This window comes from Sceloporus occidentalis, unplaced genomic scaffold (assembly GCF_023333645.1).
Source record: "Sceloporus occidentalis isolate IW3139 unplaced genomic scaffold, rSceOcc1.0.p SCAF_21, whole genome shotgun sequence".
NCBI classification, from domain to species: domain Eukaryota; kingdom Metazoa; phylum Chordata; class Lepidosauria; order Squamata; family Phrynosomatidae; genus Sceloporus; species Sceloporus occidentalis.
Window position 1 is genome coordinate 2,712,128 of NW_028317001.1, and position 25,265 is coordinate 2,737,392.

The 25,265-nt window shown below is 47.0% G+C and overlaps 1 protein-coding gene across 1 annotated transcript; it reads right to left on the reverse strand.

Annotated features, from left to right (window-relative positions):
- Positions 1 to 1,364: 1,364 nt before the first annotated feature.
- On the reverse strand, positions 1,365 to 24,715 carry SLC6A4 (solute carrier family 6 member 4). The gene is made up of 14 exons (XM_089484115.1): positions 24,560 to 24,715; positions 17,857 to 18,478; positions 16,901 to 17,035; positions 15,968 to 16,187; positions 15,153 to 15,291; positions 14,278 to 14,412; positions 12,838 to 12,941; positions 11,974 to 12,101; positions 9,788 to 9,900; positions 9,040 to 9,171; positions 7,691 to 7,790; positions 7,342 to 7,442; positions 4,984 to 5,151; positions 1,365 to 3,825 (listed from the first exon to the last, which is right to left on the reverse strand). The coding sequence occupies exons 2-14, from the start codon at positions 18,332 to 18,334 to the stop codon at positions 3,751 to 3,753; spliced, it is 2,028 nt and encodes a 675-aa protein (XP_089340241.1). The 5' UTR covers positions 18,335 to 18,478; positions 24,560 to 24,715; the 3' UTR covers positions 1,365 to 3,750.
- Positions 24,716 to 25,265: the final 550 nt, after the last annotated feature.

Sequence of the window (25,265 nt, forward strand, 5' to 3'; positions counted from 1 at the left end):
CAGTGCTTATGTGAGCCTGGATCAAGAGGTGTGAGTTTCCATCCTTCCCAATGAGAGAAGAAGCTAGGACATAAATGACCAGGTGACTAGATGTGGCCCTGTGGAAACCCACAAGCCTGACATACTGTTTCCCACTCCCTTCCTCATATCTGCTCCAAACTATGGAATTGAGATAGGAATCCTGGCTGAGGGTCTGGTGCGAGTGTTTGGTGAATGTGGTTGGCCTGTGTAAATCAGGAGAGAAGCAAACAGAAGTGCCGGAGAATATGTGGTCTTCCTCCTCCTTTATCGCAATCAACAGAGTCTTAGATAAATGCCCTCGGAAATCAAAATTTATCTCTGTCGCAGTACTCGCCTGATTAGATCAAATGATTTGCTCCAGCAAATTCAGTCAAAATGAACATAGTAAGACGGCATTTATGCATTTGACTTAAGCGGGTCTACACTGGTTGGGATTAACAGTTGGCTTTGGCCTAAGGTTCTTAACTTGAGTATTTATCTGAATTTGTTTTTACTCTTGCAAGCCACCTTGAATGATAAACTGGGGAAAAGGCAAGAGGTGTGTGTGTGTGTGTGTGTGTGTGTGTGTGTAAAATATTCCAACCTACTCAGTGAAGCAAAGACCGCCTACAGTGTGGCTCTTGTGGCGCCAGGGCTGTTGGCCGTGACCTTCTAGCTATAGCCCTGGCGCAGTATCCTAAGGAAGCAGGCTGGTCTGCCCTGGACCCATAGGAAATGACTGAGCAATACAAAGCAGCAGAGGCATGAGGAGGAGAGATGCTACAGATTCAAGAAGAGGGAAGGGGTCAGCATTTCCCTGACTATTAGCTGCATGTTGCCCAATTGTAGTGGTATTTCAGGGAGTGGGGAAAGGGCTCCATGGGTTCAGTTGGGGAGACATGACAAGCATTTGTGCTGTTTTCAGCGCTCAGCTTCTTTGCATATGTCTTGAATCTTACACAACAGAAAGGCGGATGCCTGTTTAGGCCAAGTGCTTTTTAAGCTTTCTGAGGTGGAAGGTCTTTCTGCCAGGGACCTGCACCATATTTATACCCATTGACTACAACTTTCTTTCCTGGACTTGCAACCAGTGCCTCATGGACTAGCACTAGTCCATGGATCATTGTTCTGAGCAAAGCACTGCTCTACATTATTGTTTACAGCCAGGTTTTGATCACAGTTTTCTAGCATTTTGGATAGGCATGGCAGGTGGCTCTGCCTATATTCCTTGAGTAACAAATGCACAGTTATTTGGAAGTCACAGTCTCACCAAGCAGGCATTCAAAAACCAGAAAGATCTAGGTCAGTCAGTCAAGTGTCATCTAACCTTATTAAATTATTTCCCACCAGACGGCTAGGGGGGATACAGCTGCTCTTTTATTACGATATTAAATTTAATTACAACAATAGCTTACGTCGCAAGGCACATACTGATCACTTACAACCCAGCTTGGGACATTCCATAGCAGAAGCAGCAACATAAATTTAATATAGGTGCCTCTTGTATACATTAGAGAGGGATATTTCAGTTTTGTAAAATAAAACTCCAGTTTTAATTTCTCTGTACAAAAAACAAACAAACAAACAAGATAACCATGGTCCCAGTTCAGAGAGGAAGCGGAGCAGTTGCCCTAGTGAGTTCTCAAACTAACCCTTTGCAAAAGCCTCCATTAACTTTGGTGGGGCCTGGACAGGAAAAATTCTCGGAGGGCCATGCTCCTAGGGCAGAAATGGTTTAACTCCTGTTTTCTTTGGCACGCGTATGGCTCTGTGGATAAGTGTGTTTAGAACAGCGGCGTCTGGCAAAGGGCCTAATAAATTCTAATCTGAGCATTTTATGCACTAGGTAGGTTTCGTGTGGCCCAGTTGGCTGGGTAGTTACATAACTTGTTTCTCAGCAGGAGTAGAGACATGCATGTATGCACACACGCGGTGCCCTAATGGCTCCCACAAGCGTGTACTTTCAAAATGTAAAGCTTATAAAAAGCACAACGGAGCTGTGGCACTGCTATCCTTGTGGCGAGCACACTGTACCTCTGGGTTATCACTCCCGGATCATCCATTAAGAAACTATCGCAGTGAACACACAAACCTGCCAGTGATAGATTGGCACAGGAACAGAAGTACTTGATCCTCCAGTAGTCACTTTCCCAACTTACTAAGAGGTAGGCAGCCTGCGTGTTCAACATGGTACCATGGATGGGAAAAGCACTTAATAAACAGAAACGTATGTGAGTTTTCCGCTGTTTCCGTCTTCAACGCAGTGGCAAGAGGTGACACTCCTACCCCTTTGCAAACCAGTCTGCTGGCACCAGTATACTCAACTGGGACAACACAGCAGCCTGACTGGTCCTTCATCTGGGTCTTCTCGAACACACTGGCAGTGGAATATGGTTATGATTGGCATCTTTCCACAAGATTTAAGTTAACGGGGAAGAAGGAAAAAGAAGCATACACAACAACCCACCCGACATAAAAGCATCAGTTCAAGACATCTTTGAGAATCATTCCTCGGGGTGTGGCTAACACTGCCATGTGGGAGATATGCTCCATGAATGCTTCAGGCCGCTGGAAGAAACGCCATGCCGATGTGGCCCCTGATGTTGAAAGCGCAAGGGAAATGCCTACATACCGTGGGCAGGAAAGGAACTGTTGTGCTGAATATATGCAGTGTTTGGAGCTGTGGGCAGCGGAGCGGCTGAGAGAATGAAGCTACATCAGGGGAGACTGCAAGTTGCCTGGCTCCTGAAACTTCTTGCAACCTGGAGTGAGGAAGGAGGTGGTCAAGTGGCATTTTGCCCCTATACCAGCCACATGTTTCCCCACTCGGTGGCTTCACCATCTTAACTAGATTTGAGCCCACTCTTAGAGGTGATGTACATGCAGGATTATGTGGGGCAGCTCGGCTAGATTTACAACAGTGGACTGTGGACAGAGTCTGATAGATAAAGAAAAATCCTAGCCAAAGATGACATGTCCAAGAGAGGAGGTGTGTTTTCCCTTTTCTCACAAGCTAGTTTTCTAGCTACAACTGGGATATCCAAAGATTCAAATTTCCTTCCCGTCTTTAGCAACCTCAAATGGCATCGCAGTGTGTGAACCTTAAGATCAAGTACAGCCAACCCTTACGGTCTGAGCTTTTGGGGCCTCTTTGCTCTTGCAAGATTCAGGTTGGCCCTTCAAAGCAGCAAAACTTCCTATTACTTGGATGAGGCACAGCTAGCGCTACTGGTTAGGTTGTTCCTGTGTTACTTCAGCTTAGTTGAATATTGGGAGATCTTTAGAAGCAAAATACAACAGGGTTCTGTTACAGAGGGTCACACGGCGAGAGGATTAAAACATAATTTGGCACAGAGAGATGGGTTTAAATACAATTCTAACTTGCAGCAGTTGCCTGAATAAGGCCTGAATAAACCATGCGTGGATTCAGGTGGCCCCGGGCCCGTGATATATAGTTCCGAGTACTAGTTTGCACTCGCGCGTCTTAACGTCTTCATGCTTCCGAAAACAAAACCAGTGCAGTAATACGAACTCAAAAAAGAGTCTCTAGTGCCTAGGAGCGTTGCCCCTCTTGTGGAAATCCGTGGAGGCCTAAAACCTTGGCTGGCACATTTCTGCCTCCCATCACAACGAACACGCTTCTGGGTGGAAACTCTCAGTTCCTTGGATTAAAAAGCAATGAGAGTGGAGGAGCCAGCGCCGCCTCCTTCCCCCGCCTCTCCCCACATCCACCGAAATCAAAATGGCTACTTAAACAGCGTTCATACGGATGTCGCCAAAGGGAATCTCCGTGGCTGTTTCTGGCGTGATGCTTTTCAGAATACGCTGAGGAGGAGAAAAAAGATGTGCGTTAGTGGGACGACGGGCCAGCTATTTCTCCAAGGATATTCATTTATTTATTGAATTTATACCCCACCTTTCTCCCAGGATGGGCTCCAACACAGTCAAAGACATTGGCCAGTATCCTGTATGCACATTTTCCAGAGTTGCAGCTCTCTCATACACACACAGAGACCTTTTTACTGAAAGCCAACCCTTACAGAGGAGGAAAACCATAGGACAAGGCAGAGCATCCACAGTGGACCGGGAAGGACTCAACATTATTGTTAGCTCTCGACCCTGAGAAATCTTTTCAAACCTGCTCAGACTGTTCCTCAACCAACAATAACATTGTTGGGATGGGTTAGAAGTCAGCATTTAAGTGGAACTTTAAAGAGGAGAGCTAATTGCTCAATTAAATAGGACCGCTTCTGAGCAATTAGTGAAGGGATTAGGAAGAGCCTGATAAGGGAGCTAGCGCATGAGCTATGAAGATTAAGATGGAAACTGACCTTAACCTTAAGAGACCTGAAGCAAGTAGCCAAATATATTTGATCATGGCTTACAGACTATCCCAACACTTTCATCCAAGATGGGCCAGGATAAGGAAGAGATGCTTGGCCACCAAGTGAGGAACGTCTGCTCAAAATCTACCTGAGAGAACCCTGTTACTCCCACCGAAAGCTTTATGGGTATTACTCTGCCACTAATAGTGGTCTCTCCGTGGATGAATAGCAGTAGTAGGCCCAGGGGACGGAGCAATGCAGGAATAGCTCTGGATCTATAAAACTTCTGTTTTCCCCTTAGGCTACAAGTGTGGACCTTTTACCTATGCCACCCTCAAACCCACATCTTATTCCTTTAAGGGGGGAAAAGCAGAAGAAACCTTGCCTCCTCTTAGCACCGCATGTTCTGTTTACATCTGGCAGGTCTCTCTTACTGTATTTTGCTGTATGGCCAAGACAGCTAGCCCTGAATATGTTTCCTCTTTCATTTGGGATCCTCCACTGAATAGGAAGCTCTGTCATTAAACCATGACGGTACCTAAATGTTACAGCGACCCATCCACCCATTCAGCAAAGATGAGAAAGAGGTGGGATTCCTTTGGGCTCCCCCAGCCCAGCCCACATTTCCTCGGACCAAGAACCCGCTGGGATGATCTACCTCTTTAACTGTTCCCGGCGTAGTTGCCAAACGATAAACCATGTAGGCAGGGACGCAGATAAAAGATGATATCCCGATGCAGTAACCCAACACCATGGTCCAGAAGGGATAAACGTAATCGAAGAGGCGAAGCTCTGGCGCACTGGACATGAAGCTGCAGATGATAAACTGGAGAAAGACCGAAATGTTAGTTGACAGGGATTGGGGCTTAGGTGAAGAAGCAGTAGCTGGAGAGCAAGGAAGCCGGCTTGGGACAGAAGACTACCAGAGCACAAGAAAAAGGTGCCTTTTTGAACTGGTGCTCCCAGAATCCTGGTAGTGGGAGTACAAAAAGAAGACCATTTCCCAAGTCCAGAAGGGACCGCCAACGAATCCTGGGTGCCATAGGCAATATTTTAGAGGAAGAAACTGGCCAAACCACCTCTGAGGATTACTGGCCTAAAAAAACCCCTACGAATTTCATGGGTCACCATAACATGACAGGTGACTTCGAAGGACCATATCTCCTTAGCTAAATATGCTTTTGTACTGGCTTAATGAAAAGCTAACACACCGAATACAAACTGTAAAAAATAATGACATAGAAGACAGCTTTATCAGTGCGCAGTTGATTCATTTGTCATGTGTCAACAAAGACTCTTTGGGTGCCAGACCTTCACAAGGCTAGGTAAAATTTGGGCATGAGTGATGAGCTATCTCCTGGACCTGGGGGGGGGGGGAAAGAAACCTTCAAACTGACATAAAATCCACATCAAGACTGAACTAGGAACGAGAATGTATATAAAACCCATTGGCCAGAATTCTCTTAGGGACATGCACATGTTTAAGTCACACTGCACATACAGAAGTAACCGTTGTGCAACGGACGTATTCTACAGAGAGGAGGAAGCGGAGTTGTGCAGACTGCATGTTCCTCTGTGCCTTGTCTTTGCAAGTTGAGTGCTGTGCATCCTCAGGGCCTGACCCTAATGGCCAGTTTTCATGGGTCAACTCTAGGCAGACTGGTGGGCTCCAGGCAAGAGGAAAGCAGTGTATGCAGATCTCCACCTTGGCTTATAGAATACCAGCTTGCTACAGTTTGCAAGGTTTCGTTGATTTCTTGCTGAAACCTCAAAAGATTATCCAGGAAGATTGTCTACGGATTTACTTATTTAGCTTCTTCCTTTTGTTCTGGCCATTGTGGCACCAGAACTCACCCTCCATTTGGCTCTACATCTACCTTCTGGCTAGAAAAAACGTTGCTTATCCCCTCTCTCTATGTAGGCTGTGAGGAATAATTCCTTCATTTCATCTTGATCTGGGAACAGACCCTCCAGCTCAGATTTTTCTCTTCATTTCCAGCCAGAAAAAACATATATACTCCCCTCTCTGTGTTCTAATAACAAGTTATGAGCAAATAGGGTTGGGACTTAATGCCTAATGCTGAATGGTATCACCAGGGGCACTAAATCTCAGGTTTTGACTGGGATGCTCCTGAAGGGGTAGTCTATTGGGATTGTACCAGCATCCATTTCCCACTTACGGTTACGCTAAGATGACCCATAGCAGCCCCACAAAATGCTGGCCCTGACCTCTTGTTTCTCTCAGCTCTTCACACCTGCCTAGCAAGTATAGTACCTAGGCGTATTTGCTTTCCATTTCATTTCATTGCCTCAGGCTCATAAAGTGCGGCTGCGTGTACGTATATGAGTGATTGATGCTGTGAAACATCATTTCTATCTCTCCCTTCCCCGTCCCCTGGTAATAAAATGGAAATTTGCTAAACACACATTCATCATCTTCGCAAGAGGTTTTCAGAACCATCAGGTGGGCCTTCATTTCCGAGTCCTTCCTTGCTCAGTGTGCTGAGTGTTAACTACACTGTCAAAAGCAGACAGAGCTAATTTAAGGTCTGGGAGCTGCAGCTTTTGTTTAGTTACTCTAGAAAAGGCTTTGACATAGTGGCTTCTGCTGTTCTTCCATCGAGTTTTGTAAAAATATGACTGGGTGTTTACTAAAACCATCACTTGGTACCTTTCTTTCCCGCTTTCTTCCCATCCATCGCCCTTTCGGAACCTTACTAGTTCCATCTAGAGCAGGCCATAGGATGGAGCTACTGCATTTAAAGCGGTGTCAAACTGCATGATTTCTACAGTGTAGATGTACCCCATGTGACAGTTTTGTTCCTCTTAAAGCTACCCCATTGACAGGGTTTATTTACATCAGTCCTAACACTCTGAAGCACCTGACTGCGTAGTGTTTTCTTACATGTTGTGTCTCATGGAAGGGCATGTCAACTTTCAAATGAAAATACTGTGCCAACAGACTGGAAAGGAGGCTCTCCCTGGTTTTATGCTGTGGCTAGAGAAGGACACTCACCAGGAGGAAAATTGGGCTGATGGCAACCCAGCAGATTCTCCAGTACCACCCAGGGCTGAATCCAAGCATCTCTTTCACATCTCTGGAAAACTGGGCCACACCTGTAAAGACAACATGAGATTGGGTCCAAGGCAATATCTTCTCATTGGGCGTTTTTCTACGATTCTATGATTCTGTGCTTTCACATAGTATCAAAGGTGCTTCAATATCCCTTTGCATGCTGATATTCCAGACTAACACGGCTATGCCTCTAAATTCTATCCTTGTGAATGAGAGACCTCCGAGCTTACGATACAGCTTTCAATTTCGTAACTACTGAGCAGGATGCCAGCGACAGGATTAAACTCACCGTAGAACCAAGACACCGCGATGGATTCCAGAAACACGACGGCTATCAGCGCTGGGCCCGTGGCGTACTCCTCAAACAGCTTCACCACGTAGGCACCACCCTGCAGGGGTGAGAAAAGAGTGAGAGATTGTTGGAAATGACAGGTTTGCTTCCAGTCCCCAAAAGGGTAGTCCATGGCTCCTTCAGGATATAGGAAAGTGCAAAGAAGCCGGAGACATCCTGCAACGTCAACAGTGGCGCTGCTGACCCCTATCTTTAACATCCCTTTGCCTGCCTCACACAATGATGCAAAGGGGAGGCTTTGAATGTGATAACCTCAGAGGACCGGTGCCTCTCTATTCCTTTCCTTGGTGGGAAAGTCCTGGAGGTGTGTCCCCATGACTTAGAGAAAAGGGGAAGGGAAAAACCTCATTTTTAAATCTTTTTCAGACTGGTCCAGAGGGAAGGGAGTTGGACTGCTAGCTGGAGCTGGACGCCTCATGGACAGGAAGCTGCCCAGAGCAAGGAAGGATTACTGATAAAAAAACAATCCAGAATACGTTGTTTTCCAGAGATTTCTCATTACTGGTTTCCGTACAATGTCTCCCTATCAGATACTTGTCCGCCTGCTTCCAAGCCTGGCGTCTGATCCAGCCTGTTGGTATCGCAGGAGCAGCGAGGGAAGCACAGAACACTTACGGATTTTCTCTGTCTTGAGAAAATAAAACCGCCACCCTCATGGACATTTTCAAATTTGGGGAACCTTTTCATTTTGGGGAACCTTCATTTGTGCCCAAACCTGCAAATGGTGCAGGTAAAGTGCAAGTTGTTTTGTCAGAAAAGTAGTGTATTGCACGAAACGGACTGTTTTCGGCACAAAAATGTTCTGAGTTGGGAAGTGGGAGTTTGCAGAAACAATTTTTTCCACACAAAAACATACATGAGTGTGAAATATCACCAAAAATATGCAAAAGCAATGAACTCTCCTGTCCCAAGCATGTGTGCCAGAGGTTGAGAGCCATTGACCTAACCCCTGCACAGGCTGGCAGCAACTGTCTGAGATATCAGACAGAAGCTCTAACTGGAAATACCAGGATCTGAACCTAAGACACTTTGCAGGCAAAAGAGATACACTCCCACCAAGCCACAGAGCTAAGACTGAAGAAAGAGCCATTGCTTCCCCTTCAAAGCCACAGCCTTGTCATACCTGGCGCTGTGCTTCAAGTGAGTGAGATGGGGGTAAGTCCAAAAAACCCAAGGCTAAGAATAAATATGACAGAGCTTGGAAAGGATTCTGGAGGCCAGATCTCTGACTCTTCCTCCTACCCATTTCTGTGGACCTTTTGGTCCTGAAACGTTGAGCTACTCACGAATGTCAGCGTGGAGAGTGCGCCCATGAAGCAGAGCATAATGAAACCCAGGACCAGCAGTTCCCGGCGCTTGCTCCAGATGTGTGGGAATTCATCCACGATGGCAGTGATCACCCCCTCCAGGCCTGCAAACTGTAAAAAGCACAGTGAGGAGTTAACGGAGGACAGGTGGCTATCCACCCGCCCCAGTGTTTGTATGTAGAGTTTGTAAAAGGACCTGAACTGATCCGAGGGATGGTTTGGAGTTGTCATTATGTGCCTTCAAGTCGCCTCCCACTTACAGCAACCCTAAGGAGAACCAATTGCAGGGTTTCATGGCAAGACTTGTTCAGAGAGGGGTTGTCTTTCCCTTTCTCTGAGGCTCCAACAGTGTGGCTTGGGTTTCCATGGGTGAGTGGGGATTCGAACCCTGATCGCCAGAGTCACAGTCCAACACTCAAACCATTGCACCCTGCTGCTTCTCTTTGCTTTAATTGGCTAATGTCCCTTCTGGGGAAAATGTTAGATAGTATTGTAATGAATTAATCAATTAATCATCCTGCACTCATTTTGCACAAATGGAGTTGTGCATGCATGGATGATGCCAATACACATGTGAATCCAGTTGCATAATGTCGCCACTCAACACGAGGGTTGTGTAGTCCATCAGCACTTAACTCTGCCTGCGGCGAGTTACACTAAGGGAAACCCTATGGAAAGATCTAGGCCAGTTTCCCTGCCAGCGTGGCCTTGTGGTGTTGTTGCTCACCGTACTGTCCAGCCCCAGAGTGATCAGCATCAGGAAGAAAATAATGGCAAAGAAAGTGGAGGCTGGCATGTTTGCAATGGCCTCTGCGTACGTGATGAAGAGGAGGCTGGGTCCTATGGAGGCAAGGAGATTGTGAAGTCAGGACGCTTTGTCTCTACTTGGTTAATGGACACTCATCCAAGAAGTCTTTGCCAGGATTTGTTCAAGGTGGTGGTGGTGGGGTTTGCCAGGGCCTTCCTCTGAGGCTGAGAGAGTGTGCCTTGCACCCAAGGTCCCCCCACTGGGTTTCCATAGCTGAGTGGATATTTGAACCCTGCTCTCCTTGAATCCCAGTCCAACCACTGCACCATGCTGGTGACCCTATCCTATGGTTTTCTTGGCAAGATTTGTTCAGAAGCCGTTTGTCACCATTGCCTCCCACCCAAGAAATATATTAATAACAAACTAGGTAGACTGACCATAACCACAATGTCTGTATTTAGTTTAGCATGCAAAGACAACGCTTGCGGACAAGTAATTGTGGCTGCCCTAGCTACCAGTCCAGAGGAGATGGGCATTGCTGTTTAATCACATTTGGGAGTGCATGTTTCCAAGCCATGATCTAAAACTTAATAGGGGAAGAGCTGAGCTGATCTCTCAGGGAATGGAGTTCTGCAACCTTTGCATCCCAACCAAGAAGTTGTTCCAGCAGTGCCTCTAATGGCAGTGGAACGGGTTGCTTAACTTCTTCCCAAGATCTGAACGAACAGACAAGATGATGTGAGATAGGGCAGGTCTTCAAGGAACCTGGTCCAAGTCTAATCATAACCAGAACTTTCATTTCTCCTCAGAAATGAACTGGGAGCTGGCACAGCCATCCTCATAATGGAACTGCACACTAACTTTTTGTTCAAATTTAGTTTTGAGTCTATTTTGGGCACTTGTACCCCACCCTTGAACCTATTCCCAGGGTAGCTTGCCTCATCAAAACACAATAAACAATTGAAGTACAATAAATTGCAAACTCGGACTGACGCATTTTGGACTGACGGCAGGTTTTCCGAAGACCGTTCAAAGGGAGCTCCGCTCAAGAGCGCGTTACGGTGATCAAAACCTTTACGTAACTCAGTTTGGGTCCAGGAGTAATCGCTTTGCCAATGTAAGCATTGCCCAGAGCCAACGCTGAAGGGTGGACGCCTGAAGGAAGCAGATTTAGCAACCCTAATGGGCACCTTGTGCGAAGCTATCTCGGTATACCCCTATTTTAGTACATCGCTATCTCGGTATGGCTCTGGGTGGGGTTGGGTCAAATATCACAGCATTTAATCTTGACAAGCCTTCAGTCCTCCATCAATCACACTCCCTTCAAACACCTTGTTGGCTTTGTGACTTGAGGCCAAAAGGTGAGTGGTCCAAGACCCTGCTTTGTTACTGGCAAACACCAACCATAAGAGGTAAATAACCATATCCATTCATATGATTATTCTCCTACTCTAGGCTACAGCTATCTGGCTGCCTTTGTCACCCAACGACCATCATTACAATTGCCCTTGCCAAAACATCTCCATATCCATAGGTTTTCAATTTGAATTAAAGTTCTCACCCACTTATAGAAGTGACTTCTATAGGTCTGTCTCTGGATTCCCACTCCAAAAACAGCATGGGAAGAAGTTGGCTGAAGTCTACGAAAGCTCATGGTACCAACTTGTTTCTTTCTGCTAGTCTCAAAGATGCTACAAGATCCTTTTGCATCCTGATTTTCCAGACTAACATGGCTATGCCTTTGAATCATACAAGGTAAAGGTCTGGCCCAATCACTAAGCAATGTTCATTGGTCCGGTCATCTCCAATCAACAAAGATGGCTCTAGCATGTCCATCTCTCAGCCTTCTCTTCTCCAAAGCTCAGCATAGCCAAGCTGCACCAGTCGTTCCATGGGCCTTAGTCAATGGGCAGAAATATGTTGCTGGTCCCTGGCCAAAAAACAGCCTTGCCAGTCCTCCGCATCAGATAGGTTAGGAAGCACTGATGTAGACTGAAAGTGGGCAAAATGTTGGACAGCAGCTCCCAGCATTCCTTACTCTTGGCTCTGCTGACCAGGACTGTTGGGAATTGTTGGTGGGCCCTTTGCCACCCTGGATAAGGAGCAATGGACTTAGAGGCACCAGAACATCACAGGAAACGCAGAATATAAGCAGAAGAGTTTACCGGTATCTTTGGCGACTTCTGAGACTTCTTCGTTCCTCATCTCAGCCATGTATCCAAGGACAGTGAAGATGACAAAGCCGGAGATGAAACTTGTCATGCAGTTGACGGCGCTTGTGACCAGAGCGTCCCTGGGATAAAAAGCCATGTGAGAATCAAGATGGACTCTGAACATGTTCCCAGACACAACCATCCTGTGCTTCCTCCTAGCCCAATCTGGGGGTATCCTATTGCCCCTGGTCTGGAACAAAGAAGAAGAGAAAGGGCCAAGCAGATCCCAGAAAGGCATGTGAGGACAGATAGAATCAAGCTCTAAAGGAAAAAAAATGATCTGCTTGGCCTTTTCCTTCTTTTCTGTCATCTTGAGAGAGGCTTCTGCCTGTCTTACAGGTTGGGGTTGTGGAGAGCCCATGAAGAGAATACCCACATACACATGTGGTTGCTGTCTTATGTGCCTTCAAAACATTTCTGGCAACCCTAAGACATTCCTATCACAGGGTTTTCTTGGCAAGGTTTCTTGGCAAAGGGGGTTTGCCTTTGTCTCCCTCAGAGGCTGAGAGAGTGTGTCTTGTCCAAGGTGCTCCTATGGGTTTGCATGGCCAAGCGGGGACTCAAACCATGCTTGCTCTCTGATACGTGTGCAAACAGACCTCAGACCCCACAAAAAACAAAACCAAAGGAAAACGTGCCCCTGAATTTCTCTTCACGAAGGGAGAGGAGAATGTCATATTGTGCCATCTGGACGATAGGCACGCCATGACCTGCAGCCCAGCATAGTTTCTGCTCTCCTGGAGAGCATTTGTCAGTTTGAATCCTGGCCAGAGCGTTTTGCTTGGCTGGCACTTGGCCCTTCTCAATGGCGCTTACTGGTAGCAGTTGTTGTGAAACTTGTTGTAGCTCGCAAAGGCAAGGAGCACCCCAAAGCCAGGACCGAGGGAGAAGAAAATCTGGGCAGCGGCATCCACCCACACCTAAAACGACACAACAGAAAGGAAAGCAACAACAACAACCATTTTTGCAGGGAAGTAAAATAAATCATAGGAAAAGTAAAAAGGACAGGTACATAGTTGTGGCTGTAGGAGGCAATGCTCCAACTTTGGGAAGAAGCGTATGCCATTTTATTCTGAGTCCCTTTCCTAATAATCTCTGGCGTGAAATTTGACTTCTCCTGATCCACCGTCTGGGTCAAGAGTTTTGTACTTTCCTGGGAACGCGCCAGTGTCTTTTTCCTCCACCTTCTCTGGATTCAGACAGGACCAACCCGGTGTGTCTTTCTGCTCACAGCAGCCGACATGCGGCAGCGAGACAACGCTGCTGTGATTGCAATCTGCCCTCTCCTCACTTCAGATACACGCAATACAATACCAGCACCCTTTATTACTTTTAGGGAGGCAAAACAGGGCCTGATTGGAAAAAGCGGCTTTATCAGGGAACGGAGTGTCTTCATTTCCTCTTCATTGAACTCTCTCCTATCAGCGGCTAGGCTGCCGGCTCGCCAATATTAGAAGCCATAATCTCGGTATTTGCTGCATTTATTACTTAAAAGCGCCGAGATCTTTCCCCTTTTGCATCTGAGACTTTCATATGCAATGCTGGAAGGGGAGGGGGTGCCAAGGGGACGGTCGAATGTTTCCTGTGGTTAAGGCTCAATTGAACTGGATCTCAACACCCGCCGCATTTCCATAGAAGAATCATTTGGAAACACTCAGAAAAGATGGAGAGAGGTGCGGTTTTTGAAAAGGGAACATGGTGACTGGGACAGATTGCCAGCAGGTGCAAGAAGAGCATGTTTGTGGGGACTGTCTAAGGGCGCCTCTAGATTGGAAATAATGCAGTCTGACACCACTTTTAAGTGCTCTTGCACCATCCCATGGAATTCTGGGATGCATAGTTTTACAAGGTCTTTTAGCCTTCTCTGCCAAAAGAGTGCTGGTGCTTCCCAAAACTATACATCCTAGGATTCTTCAGGAGAGAGACATGGCACTTAAAGGACTGTCTGCATCAGCTCTACAGTGCAGTGCATCCTAGAGCAGCATTGCACAAAATGGTGGTGTCCTGACTGGTGGTGGTCCCTGGCAGTTATTTCCAGGAAAGACAGAATCGATTGTAGGCAATGGGCACATATTTAGTGCCAGTTCTTGGCACTATTATTGGAAAACAATAATTGTCAGTCCTTCACATCAGAAGCACTGGTCTCAATGGCATTGCTCAGTCCGCCCCGTTTATCTGTCTACCCATTTCTGCCATGGCTCTTTACAAAAGCCGACACTCACGACTCCCATCTGCTTTCCCTCTTTCTCCCCTTACCTCTGTGGCAAGAAGTTTCTGCCAGTCAGGCTTCAGGTAGTAGAGTACCCCCCTCCAGGCTCCGGGCAAGGTTGCGCCTCGTATTAGGAGGATGAAAAGGATGATGTAAGGGAACGTGGCGGTCACCCACACAACCTGTTTGGAGAAGGAATTAAGACGGCATTGGCTGAGGATTTGACGGAGGAGAAATCCCTGGTACTACTGAGAAAACTGGCACTCCTTGAATCCATAATGATGTTTGGCAACATCAAACGATGGGTCTCCAGGCTTATATGGCTTCTGAGAACTTTTCGCTTTCGCAGAGCCAATACCATTTATTGGGTGGTCTTTGTTTCTTGGCTCTTTATGGGTTCGCTTCACCCACGTAGGCGTGGGGCCCCGCGCGCCGAAGCATCGCAGGATGACTCACAGTTGTGAAACTATCTTCACAGATTCGTCACCAACTCCTTTTCCACCAGGTGGAAGGGAGGCAGAGCCATTGACTCACCCAGGGCCAGTCAATTGAGAAAGGAAAGACTGGACAGTAATCTTGGCAGGAAGCCTACCGCTTGGAAAATGTAACTTTGAGGGACTAGAGCTCCCTTTGCCAGCATCAGCGGTGGTCAGAAGCTTCCATGTCAGGAGTGGAGTACATAACAAAGTTCTCCATGGTGTTGAATATCCATTGGGGAGACACTTCAGCACCCTGAACAACTAATATCTGGCCAAGACTTCCAAGGAACCTTAAAGGATTCAAAACTTTTGCAGCAGCAGAACAGAATGGCTAATCCCTCCCACTGTTTTGATGTCTAAAAATCAAGGCGGCCTCAAGAGTCAAGATACAGCATTAAATCCTCCCCCCGCTCTCTGCTCCAGCTGCTGGCCCCGCTCTTCACCTTTCCAGATGTTTTGACCCCTTTCCAGATGCTGAAATACACAATGGTGAAGATGAAGAGCAAGCAGAGGGTGAGCTGCCAGCTGATGCCGCCCAGATTGTCCAACCCTTTGGCTCGGTGCACTTGAAGAACGTGCCGGCTGAAATAGAAAAAACAGGGACTTTGTGGCCTAATTCGAGGTGACAGGCAGTGCCAAAGGGATGGCAGGCGGGAAAAGACAGGGCACATTTGCCTTAAGTCTCCAGGGGTCCAAGTGTGGTATAGTGGTCCGAATGGTGGACTACGACTCTGGAGACCAGGCTTTGAATCTCTGCTCAGCCATGGAAACCCAACAAGCTGAGAACCAAAACAGTTAAAGGAGAAGTGTGCAATTTAAACAATACGAAGTATAAAAATAATGCATATAATTGAAAACACTTTTTTAAAAAGCAAATTAACAAGTTCAAAAGCGAGGTCAAATGAATTCAAATATGTAAAATGGATTAAAATGTGCATGCCAAGTGTTTCAGGGGTTTTTGAGTTAAAACAGGCCTCAAAAACATTCATAGAAAACCGTGGTTTTACTTGGGTGCCTGAACAAGCTGCAATATTGGTGCCAGTCAGGACTCCAAGGGGAGTGTGTTCCTTAATCGAAGGCTGAACTTATATCATCATGGCCACCAGAAGAAATGTACCAGTAAGGGTCCTTTAAAAACAACACCACATTTACAAAGGAAGCAAAGGGGCTCAAGGATACCCCCCTCCTCTTTTTCCTTCTCCCTCCCTCCCTCCCCTTCTTTTCCGGCACGGCCGTCTCTCCACTTACATGCACTTACGTATAAAATTCTTCTGCCGGGGAGATGGAGCTGGCGGTCCAGGCGATGCTCCGGTTGGAGAAATAGTTGGTGCAGTTGTTGGTGTTCCAAGGGTTGGTGCAGCTGGTCCAGGGCAGCTCGTCCGTGAAGGAGGAGATGAGGTAGTACAAGGCCCAGGCCATGATGGTGTTGTAGTATGAGGCCACGTAGACGGCGATGATGCAGATGGCATAGCCGATTCCTGGGGAAGGAGAATCAGAGGGTCTTAGCGCAAGGGCTCTCTAACCACCCCCCTGCCAGGCAGGAATCCACAACTGAAGCACTCCTGAAAGATGCCCATCCAACCTCCCTGTCATAGGTTTGCCTTAGGGTCACCATAACTTGGAAACAGACTTGAAGGCATACGACAACAACCATCTGCTTGGATGCTGAGTGTCTCTTAGACCTTTGTGTCCGTGTGGTTTAACTGGCTGTTTTCCCCCATTGCTTTGTCGTTGAAATTTGGTTTTTGAACTATGTGGCATTCTTGTTACCTGTCCTGAGGGTCATGTTTGAAAGAGAGGCAGAATTAAAAATTTAACACATGTACGAATCAGACTAGTGGTTATGCCAAGACTCCTTGGCACACATGAAGCTCCAGCACAAGATGGAGAGGAGAGGAACTAAGGGAAAAAACTAAGGATAGGCAGAAGTGTATCAAATGGCGAACTTATCACTTTATTATGCTACTGCATATTTTGGAAATCCATGCCCTTAAGAGACAGATGATTTACTACACGCAAAGTTTATCAGTTTGGAGTAACTGTTCATTTTAAAAGTCTGAGCTTCATATGCTTCATATTTCTCTGCCTTCAACCAGAGAGAGAAACTACCAGAGGAAGTACCAGGAGTGTTTCAATGGAGACCCATGAGCCCAACTACCTTGCAAAAGATCCAGTCAATCTTAAGAATTACCTTTGAAAATGGGGCAAATTTTCCTCCATATTGAGATGCATCCATTCTGGTGATACTGCCCCAGTGCCAGCTCCATGTAGAAGAGTGGGATGCCTCCGAAAATGGCCATGATCGTGTATGGGAGGAGGAAAGCCCCTGAGCCAAAAAGACTAACATTAAACATGATTCCAAGGAACAAACAGGAATGGCAAAATCAGGAAGGAAGAAATGAACCCTCAGGAATGGGAAGTCAGTCCAACAACCTATCCATTGCTATCAGTTGTTTTCACGCTACATCACGCCTGCGAGGCATTGCTCTTCTCCCAATTAGTTGGAATTAAAAGGGAGTCCTCTCATTAGGTAGACCAGAAATGCTAGATAATCTGGTAAGATTTACTCACAAGCAGATCTTGTTTGGCAAGGCCCTTTGTGAGGGGGACTGCAAATCCCAAGATCCCTTGCCAATAGCTGGGGAATATGGGAACTGCAGTCCAACATCATCTGGAAAGCCATGCTTGGCCTACTTCTGACTCTAGAACAGGAGAGGGAATTGTGTAACCCTCCAGATACTGCCGTGACTCCCAGTATCTTTCAACCATTGGATATGCTGGCTGGGAAGCTACTGGGACTTCCAGTCCAACATCATCTGGAAGGCTGTCCCTGGAAGGATGAGGAGACGAGGAGGAAGAAGCAATAGTTGTAGTCCTGTGACACCTTGAGACTAACTGAGAGGAAGAAATTTCTAGCGTAAGCTTTCGTGGACGCATCAGATGCAGTGGCCTAGAGTCGTCCAAAATTGCTTTTTCTCACTTAGCCTCAAAGGTGGTACAGGATTCCTCTGTAACTTTTTATGCTGTCACACACTAAGGTGGACTATGGCCCTGAGTTCGCATTAGGAACGGCGGATGATTCCCATGGACGGAAGAGAGGTCCCCTCCTCTCGAATCCCCATGCTGATACACAGGAGGTCCGCTCACCTCCTCCATTTTGGTAACAGATGTAAGGGAAGCGCCAGACGTTGCCCAGGTCCACGGCGTAGCCGATGACGGAGAGGAGAAAGTCCACTTTCTTGCTCCAGGTCTCCCTTTCGCCCACCTCCACCAGTTGCTGCTGAGCGTCTGCCCCGCACAGGATAGAGGTGGTGGTGTTGCTGTTGGTGGTCAAGGTGGTCATGGCCACTGGGGTGGCCAAAGGGGTCCCCTCGTTGCCTCCAGCCATGTTGAATGAGCTTGGGCTCTGAGCCCCTGAAAACCCATTGGAGATGGGGCTCGCCGCCCCTTTGTTCCCTTGGCCGACGTGGGCTTTGTCTGTCCCCTCTGCCAACGGGAGTGCCCTCTGGGTATCCTTGCCTAGGTGTCCATTACCCGCGCAGTCCCCCTCCTCAGTGCAGTCCGAGGACTCCTTCGGAGAAGATGTGAGGGGCTGGCTCTCGTGGCTCAGGGCTGGCTTCTCCATCCCGGCGGTGGTTAAAAGGCAGTGATGGCGACAGCACCCCTTTCCATTGGCAAGTGGTCTCCGTCCAGCCACAGAGTCCTTGGTGCGACGCCCAGCCTCAACGGCTCACGGGCACAGCAGACTTTGAGTACGATGCCACTTTACCTGCCAGTTGAGGAGGGAAAAAGGGGGGGGGGGAATGACAATTATTATTGATTATATAGCAGCCTCAATGCATACAGGTGCCTTGCAGAGAAACTGAGAGGGATCTGAATCATTCATGGTCCAAAGTTCCAAATGGTAACCGCTAGAAGACTGCGAAATGGAAAACGTAACAGTAATAGAAGAAAGTAACAAACTCTCAGTTAAGTAAGTTCTAAATTACAGATGTGGGGCTGGTGTGGTCAAGTGGTTTTGAGAGTTGGGTTAGGACTCCAGGAGACTAGGGTTCAGATTCCTGCTTGGCCATGGCAACTGAGGAACCCTAGGAAGGCCACACACTTTCCACCTCTAAGGCCAACCTCCTTGGAAGAAACGTGGAGAGGGTTGTCATATTGGAGACAATGTAGTACATTGCTTTGAGTATTGGACTAGGATGCAGGGAGACCTTTCCAGACATGGAAAAAATCCTGGGTGACTTTGGGGAAGTCCCACTTTCTCAGCCGCACAGAAAAGCAAACACCCCCCTGAATAAACCTCTAGGACAGGGCTGCTGTAATCCAGATCCACATAGCATAAGGCACATAATAACAATGCATCTGTGGGTTTCCATTGCCACCTAGGAAAGTAGTGTTCCTCTTACATCCTAAATGTCTCTACTCCAAAGTAAGACCTGCCGGTTAAAATGGGACCTAATTCCTAGGCTCAGCCCTGCCTTGTGAACGTTTGCAACCATTTCCTTGGGGAGTGTAACTGCCTGGCTCATGCCTCCCCCCAACCATCCCAATTCCTGCTAATAATGACAAAACTCTCTCTTTCTGGAACAGATCCCCTCCCCAGTTTTCCATCCGTTTCCAATTACAAGTTTGGCGGCTGCTAGGAAAGACCCAAGTTTGTCCTCTTGTTTCTGCAACAAAGCTACCGTCATCCTTCCTCTCCAAAAAAAGATAATCCAAATTGGCGCAGAATGCCTTTTCTTACTAGATTATTGCACTGCACCCTTACAGCACCTCTATTCCACTTTTAACTGCTCTGGCTGCCTTCTGGGACTTGCAGTTGAAGGACAGGCATTTAGAGTGATCAGCAAGAGACAGTCTTGTTTTGCCAACTCCGTCGGTGTACTGCTGTGTACCCAGGTTTCAAACTGGACCAGAGGCCAAACCGGACTTATCCTACCTTAACTGTGGACCTAACTCGCTGTTCAGCATTTTATTTGACATAGCTTTATAGCTTTAAAGTCAACAGAAAACACTCGTAAAAATAAACGGAGAGATTCGGGAACGCTCACGAGAATATTTCTTTTACTCTGATAACATCCATAGTGGGATGCCAGGCAGGTGGTGAATCCGTTTCGGATTTAACTCTGCAGAAAAGTCTTTGCAGGCTTTTCTTTCCCTGCTGCATCATGAAGACTAGTAGCTTGCTCTTTTCTTTCAATATTACCCATCCTCATACACATGGCAGAGCAAAATGTATTGACTCTCGGGACACAGTGACTTACATGATGGAAGAAGAGAAAGGAATTTTTGTGATACCAATAATAAATCAGACCAAGTATAGTGTTGGGCTGTGACTCTGGGAAGCCAGGGTTTGACTCTTTGCCCTGCCATGGAAACTCACTGGGAGACCGTGGGCAGGTTGCACTCTCTCAGCCTCCTAAAACCTTGCCAAGAAAACCCCATAACTGCTTCACCTTACGGTCACTCTAGGTTGGCAAAAACTTGATAACAATATTTGTTTTCTTATTTTGATTCTAAAACTCTCATTTGAAATTGTTCCTTGAGAGCCTTTCGGGACCTGTGTGTGCCACAGAGCCTAACACACATCAGCCTTTCAGTGCCTTCTAGACTGGTTGGAACTACAACTCCCACCGACCCCAACCAGCATGCCAAGCTGCTGCTCCGGCTGGCTGGCAGGGATGAGATTTGTAATCCAACACACCTGGAAGGTTTGCTAGAATGAATGTTAGACTTAAGACATTGCATGAATAAGGTAGGTCCCCCAGTCTCTCCTGTCTAAGGCTGACCTACCTGAAATTCCTAGCCACTTGGGACTGTTGAGGTGCCTCCACCATGCCAGCCACAGGGGGAAAAGCCTTCCACACCCCTGGCATATTGCAATTGTCAAACCTCCGTTAATCATCAATCCAACCTGTGCTATCCTCGGAGACGGGCAATGGGCACTAGAAGGGCAGGGAGGACCGCTTTCGGTTTCACCCAGGGAAAAACAACACACCTGGGCATCTTTGGAAGCTCGCTGGAACTCGAGACTGGGCTTGACTTCACAATTTGGTTGGAAAGTGGGTATGTAGTTAGATGGGTGGTTGCTTTGGGTGTATGTGATTTGGTGCCAGGTGAGTATCCAAAGTGATGCAGCTCAGGTGGACTTTATACCCCCTGAATCTGATGCAAGAAGGTGGTAGAGATTGACCCGCCGCCACTGATCCCCGTGACAAGACTTTCCATAGCTGCCGCTCTGTAGAGATGAAATATGAAATAGGTTACCTATTCTTTCTGCCACGATCATTAAATCCCCCAAGGGAAATCGTAAAACTAAAACAGCCCCAGCTGTAAAATCACGTGGGCTGGACGTTGTGTTTTTTAACTCATTCACTTGCTTCGTTGACCCGTTTTTTAACTCGCTGAATCCTTTCGCAGGCTCCTGAATTGTTTTTCTTACTGTTGAGTTTTTAAATTGGTTTTATTGCAGGCTGGCCTGCCGAGACTTATGAGCGTAGGGCTGGATATAAACATTTTGGTCAAACAAAGAAATCATCTACGTTTGGCTGGGGGGGGTATTCCTTTCTTGCATTTGGAGGGCTTGCTACTTGATAAGAGTTATTTTCAATAAATGGGGGCAGGTTTGGAGGGCTTTGGGGGCTTTCAGGGGCTACACAAGTGGAGCTAGCATGTGGTCAAGATGGCAAAAGTTATCCATGAGGAAACCCCACAAGCTGGAAGGGGGATGCAGCCATTTGCTTTTGCCAGAGTCTACTGGGAAGGGGGACATCCTGCCCCCTGCTTTCCCTGCTGCTGAATTAATTGGATGCAACCTACCATTGCACTTTAACTGAGTTTTGCAGCAACTGAAGCCAACTAAGGACAGAGGGGAAAGGTGGAAGGAGGAGAGAGAAACCAGGACATTTTAAAAGCAGCTGAAGAAGTTGAAAGGATTAACTGGGACTATCCCTGCCAAACTGGGACTGATGAAGAGTGCATAACTTCCACCAACCCGAGCTGGTACAGCCAATGGTGAGGAATGTTGCCATCCAGCAGCATGCAGAAGAAAATCTGCATGAATCTTGGCCCGGTGAGGCCCGATTCCTTTTGACTGGAGATACCAGGGGTTTTGTGAGATTGTGGAGATGTTGGAGGAGAGAAAGATTTTGCAAGACCTTCATTGCCTCATAGCCATACCTGCCTTTCCTCCAGGGGCTAAATCGGACCGGTTAACCAATTCCATACCTCTTTTTGCAACTGATGTCAAGACTGTCTTATTTGTCCGGTCTGTCCCCTTTCCAGAGGCCCTTCTGCGTGAAGGTTAGAAGCCAACCCTGCACGCAGTTTCCTCTTTCAACACCATTGGGACCCATCTTTCTCTCCCCAGGAAGAAGCAAAACAGCCAAAGGCATTTTTAAAGTTCTTCTCGGCTTGACAAGAGGTTGCGTGAGCCAACGGTTGTACGGCACAAACCTTTCATTCCTTCTCCTCCTTCCAAGGAGGCTTCCTATCCATCCCTGTTTATTGTTATTGGTTATTATTTATTGTCCTTTGCATATCTTGGCCACTATTTATTGCCGGCTGCATTCTTGGAAATCCCAGACAGACTGGGGCAAAGGAATTTTTTTCGGGCAATTTCCCATATTCAAACTGTGCCCGGTGGGACGGAGGAGACGGGCTCTTGATGGGGGTCCAAAGTCCCTCCGTTGCAAACACAAACAAACAGATTTGGTCATGTTCTGAGCCTTAGAAACGGGTTGTTTTGCAAAAAAAAAGCAAGAACTTTTTAGACTGCGCGAAGAAGTCCCATGGAATAATTCAGAACGGATTATCCTCCACAAAGGTGGGCAACCCGCGGCCCCCAAAGGATGCTCCTGCGGCCCCCAGACTACCTTGGACAAAAGCGAATCCTCTTTTCCTGGAAGCCTCTAAGAATGGCAGTGCTCTTTTTAAATATATGTTGCACTTCCCCTGTAAAAATCGGTGCCGTCTAGTGGTCGGCGTGTCGGACTAGAACTTCACTTTCAGTACTCACACACATATGATGTGAGCTACCTTGAGTGTCAGTTTTGGAAGCCAAGCAGGATCTAAAATAAATCAATGACTATATCTACATGTCTATGTCTATGTATATAAAATAAAATAGCCTTTTCTCCCAGGGAGAACATGTACTTCTCTATTGTTAGCAGTCTTAGAGTCAGATACAAACTCTACAGATACAGCCCATGTCTTTAGAGGCAACACGGTGTCATGGTTTGACTGACAGACTAGGCTTCCAGGAGACCTGGGTTCGAATCCCACCGACTTTGGCAAGTCACACGCTTTCAGCCTTAAAAATGGCAAACCTCCCTGAATAAATCTTGCCAAGAGGACCCTATTTTTGAAGCCATCTCGGTGCAGTAAACGTTGCACCAGGACTCCGGAAGTCCAGGGTTCGAATCCCTGCTCAGCTGTGGAAATCTACTGGGGAAGCTTGGACAATTCACACACGCTCATCTTTAGAGGACGGCAACAGCAAACCCGTCTGGATAAATCTGGCCATAAAAACCCTGGAAAAGGGTCGCTTTAAGTAAGCATTGACTTGAAGATATAACATAACGGTAACAGAAGGCAAAGAAAGTTCAAAACAACTACATGCACCTCGATTTCTCAGTCATAATCTTTCCAAAGAGAGGATCATGGCAGCAAACTACAGAGTCATTCCCTTGTGCTCTCTTCCCATCTAAAACTTTAGAAATCCCCCGGAGATTGGTGAGAATCTTTGCCTAGATCTGAAATCCATTGACGGCACAGTAAAACGAATAACCATCCAGAAGTATTGCTTTCCATTTAAACACATGCCTAGATGCCGTTCAGTTCTCACCGTTCAATTCCAAAACCATCTTCCCCCCGTTTTCAGCAACTATGCTCCTGATCATTCCCAATTTCACTGCATGTTTCACAACTTTCGGCATTTTACATTTCACTCCTTTCTCTCATCTCCCCAAATCCCAGCTCATTCATTCAAGTTCGAACCTGTAAACCAGAATATCCGCTTGGATAGAAAGTTCCCTCCTGTTTACTTTATGGAAAGAAAAGAGATTGCTCTCACTTTCTCAGGTGAGAGAACTCTACAAATGCAAAATAAATGGACAACACTTGAGTTTGCACAGTATTGCATCCTTACTACCACTGAAAAGGGGAAAAAGATCAGGATAAAACAGACATAACAACCTTTTGTCTCTCTCCCCGCTCTTTAAGTACACTGTTTTTCACTTCTTTAAACAATGTGCTTTCAGCTCACCGGGCAAGCTAAGCAAAATCGCCACAGCGTCTCGCCGAATATTGTCAAAACACGCACCGCTCCCCGTCTCTCATCACCAAGACTTACAACTGAGGCGGCAAACAAGAAGCATGTATAGACAGACAATAATAATAACTGTAAAATCAGCAAAAAGGAGCAAAAAGGAAGGCACACTTCCTTAACTATTCAAAGAAAAAACCCTAAATGAAATTCCATCTTTGGCATCATCTTTTCTCTTCCTTGGAGTTTGGGGAGAATGTTTCCCTCTCCTCTTCAGCACCGACGGGATGGAAAGAAGAGTTCTGTTTAATTGAAGAAAGCCTTTTAAAAGCGTCTCGTTGAAATGTGCGCATAAATACATGCATGCACAGTCTGTCTGGAGAGGGATTTGGGCGCGACTCTTGCCGGATTTTGGATTTTGTGTTCCAGGTTGCAAGAGGAGAGGGGAGAAGTGTCAGTGCTTTGGCTGGAAAGGACAAACTCTCCTCTTTCTCATCCTATAAGAGAGTTTTTGCCACATCCGATTAAAAGATGAAAACATCTGATTAAAAGAAAGGGATGAAAAAAGACATTGAAAGCAAGTACCTGGGCTTGTGATGCTTTCCCTTGCGGTCCTCTGACCCAGCCTCGCATCCGCGCTTGCCTCTCTCTGACCTGGACCCTACCTTGGCTTTGGAGACTCTGGGCCACCAGCCACGGAAGGGGAGGCTTTTTGTTGGCCGGTTCTCACATGGTCCGATTTCCCAGATAATCTACTGCCAAAGAGCTCTTTAAGAAGTTTTTACGTCACATTCTTTCTTCTTTTCCCCCCCACCTCTGTTGGGTTTTTTTAAAAGTCAAATAAACTTTCCGCAGTGCCAGGACTACTGCTGTCGCTGAGGCTTTGCTCCCTCCTCCTAGACGGGGGGGGTGTCTTCATTGAAACAGAGGTCTGGATCACAACCGCACTAGAAGAAGAGGAGGAGGAAGGCTCCAGCAAACAGGGATGAGACTGTGAAGGGTGTGTGTGTGTATGTGTGGGATTTAGCAGCCGCCCCAGGGGCCTCTCTCTGAGATCCGACCGGCTGAGGTTGCAATAGCAGCTATAAATGGAAGGAAGGATTGGGAAACTGGGCTGGAAGAGGAGAGAGAAAGAGAGAGACTCAGGCAGGGACAGGTGTCCTGGCATGGCCCCAGGTAGCACTGAAGGGTGCAGAAAGCCCCTTAGTAAGAAGGGGGCAAATTGCTGGCTACTTTCTGCCTCTTTGTTTGTTTGCTTTAAGGGGGGAAAAACATAGAAGCGGAGGAAGGA

Bases quoted from the DNA above. Each gene is read 5' to 3' on its own strand.
- SLC6A4 (XM_089484115.1), bottom strand. From the start codon at position 18,334: ATGGAGAAGCCAGCCCTGAGCCACGAGAGCCAGCCCCTCACATCTTCT. The intron at 15,292-15,967 runs GTAAGTGCATGT...TTTCTATTTCAG, and splicing joins CCGGCAGAAGAATTTTATAC to CCGGCACGTTCTTCAAGTGC. The intron at 3,826-4,983 runs GTAGATCATCCC...TCTCCTCCTCAG, and splicing joins CGCCGGGAACAGTTAAAGAG to CGTATTCTGAAAAGCATCAC.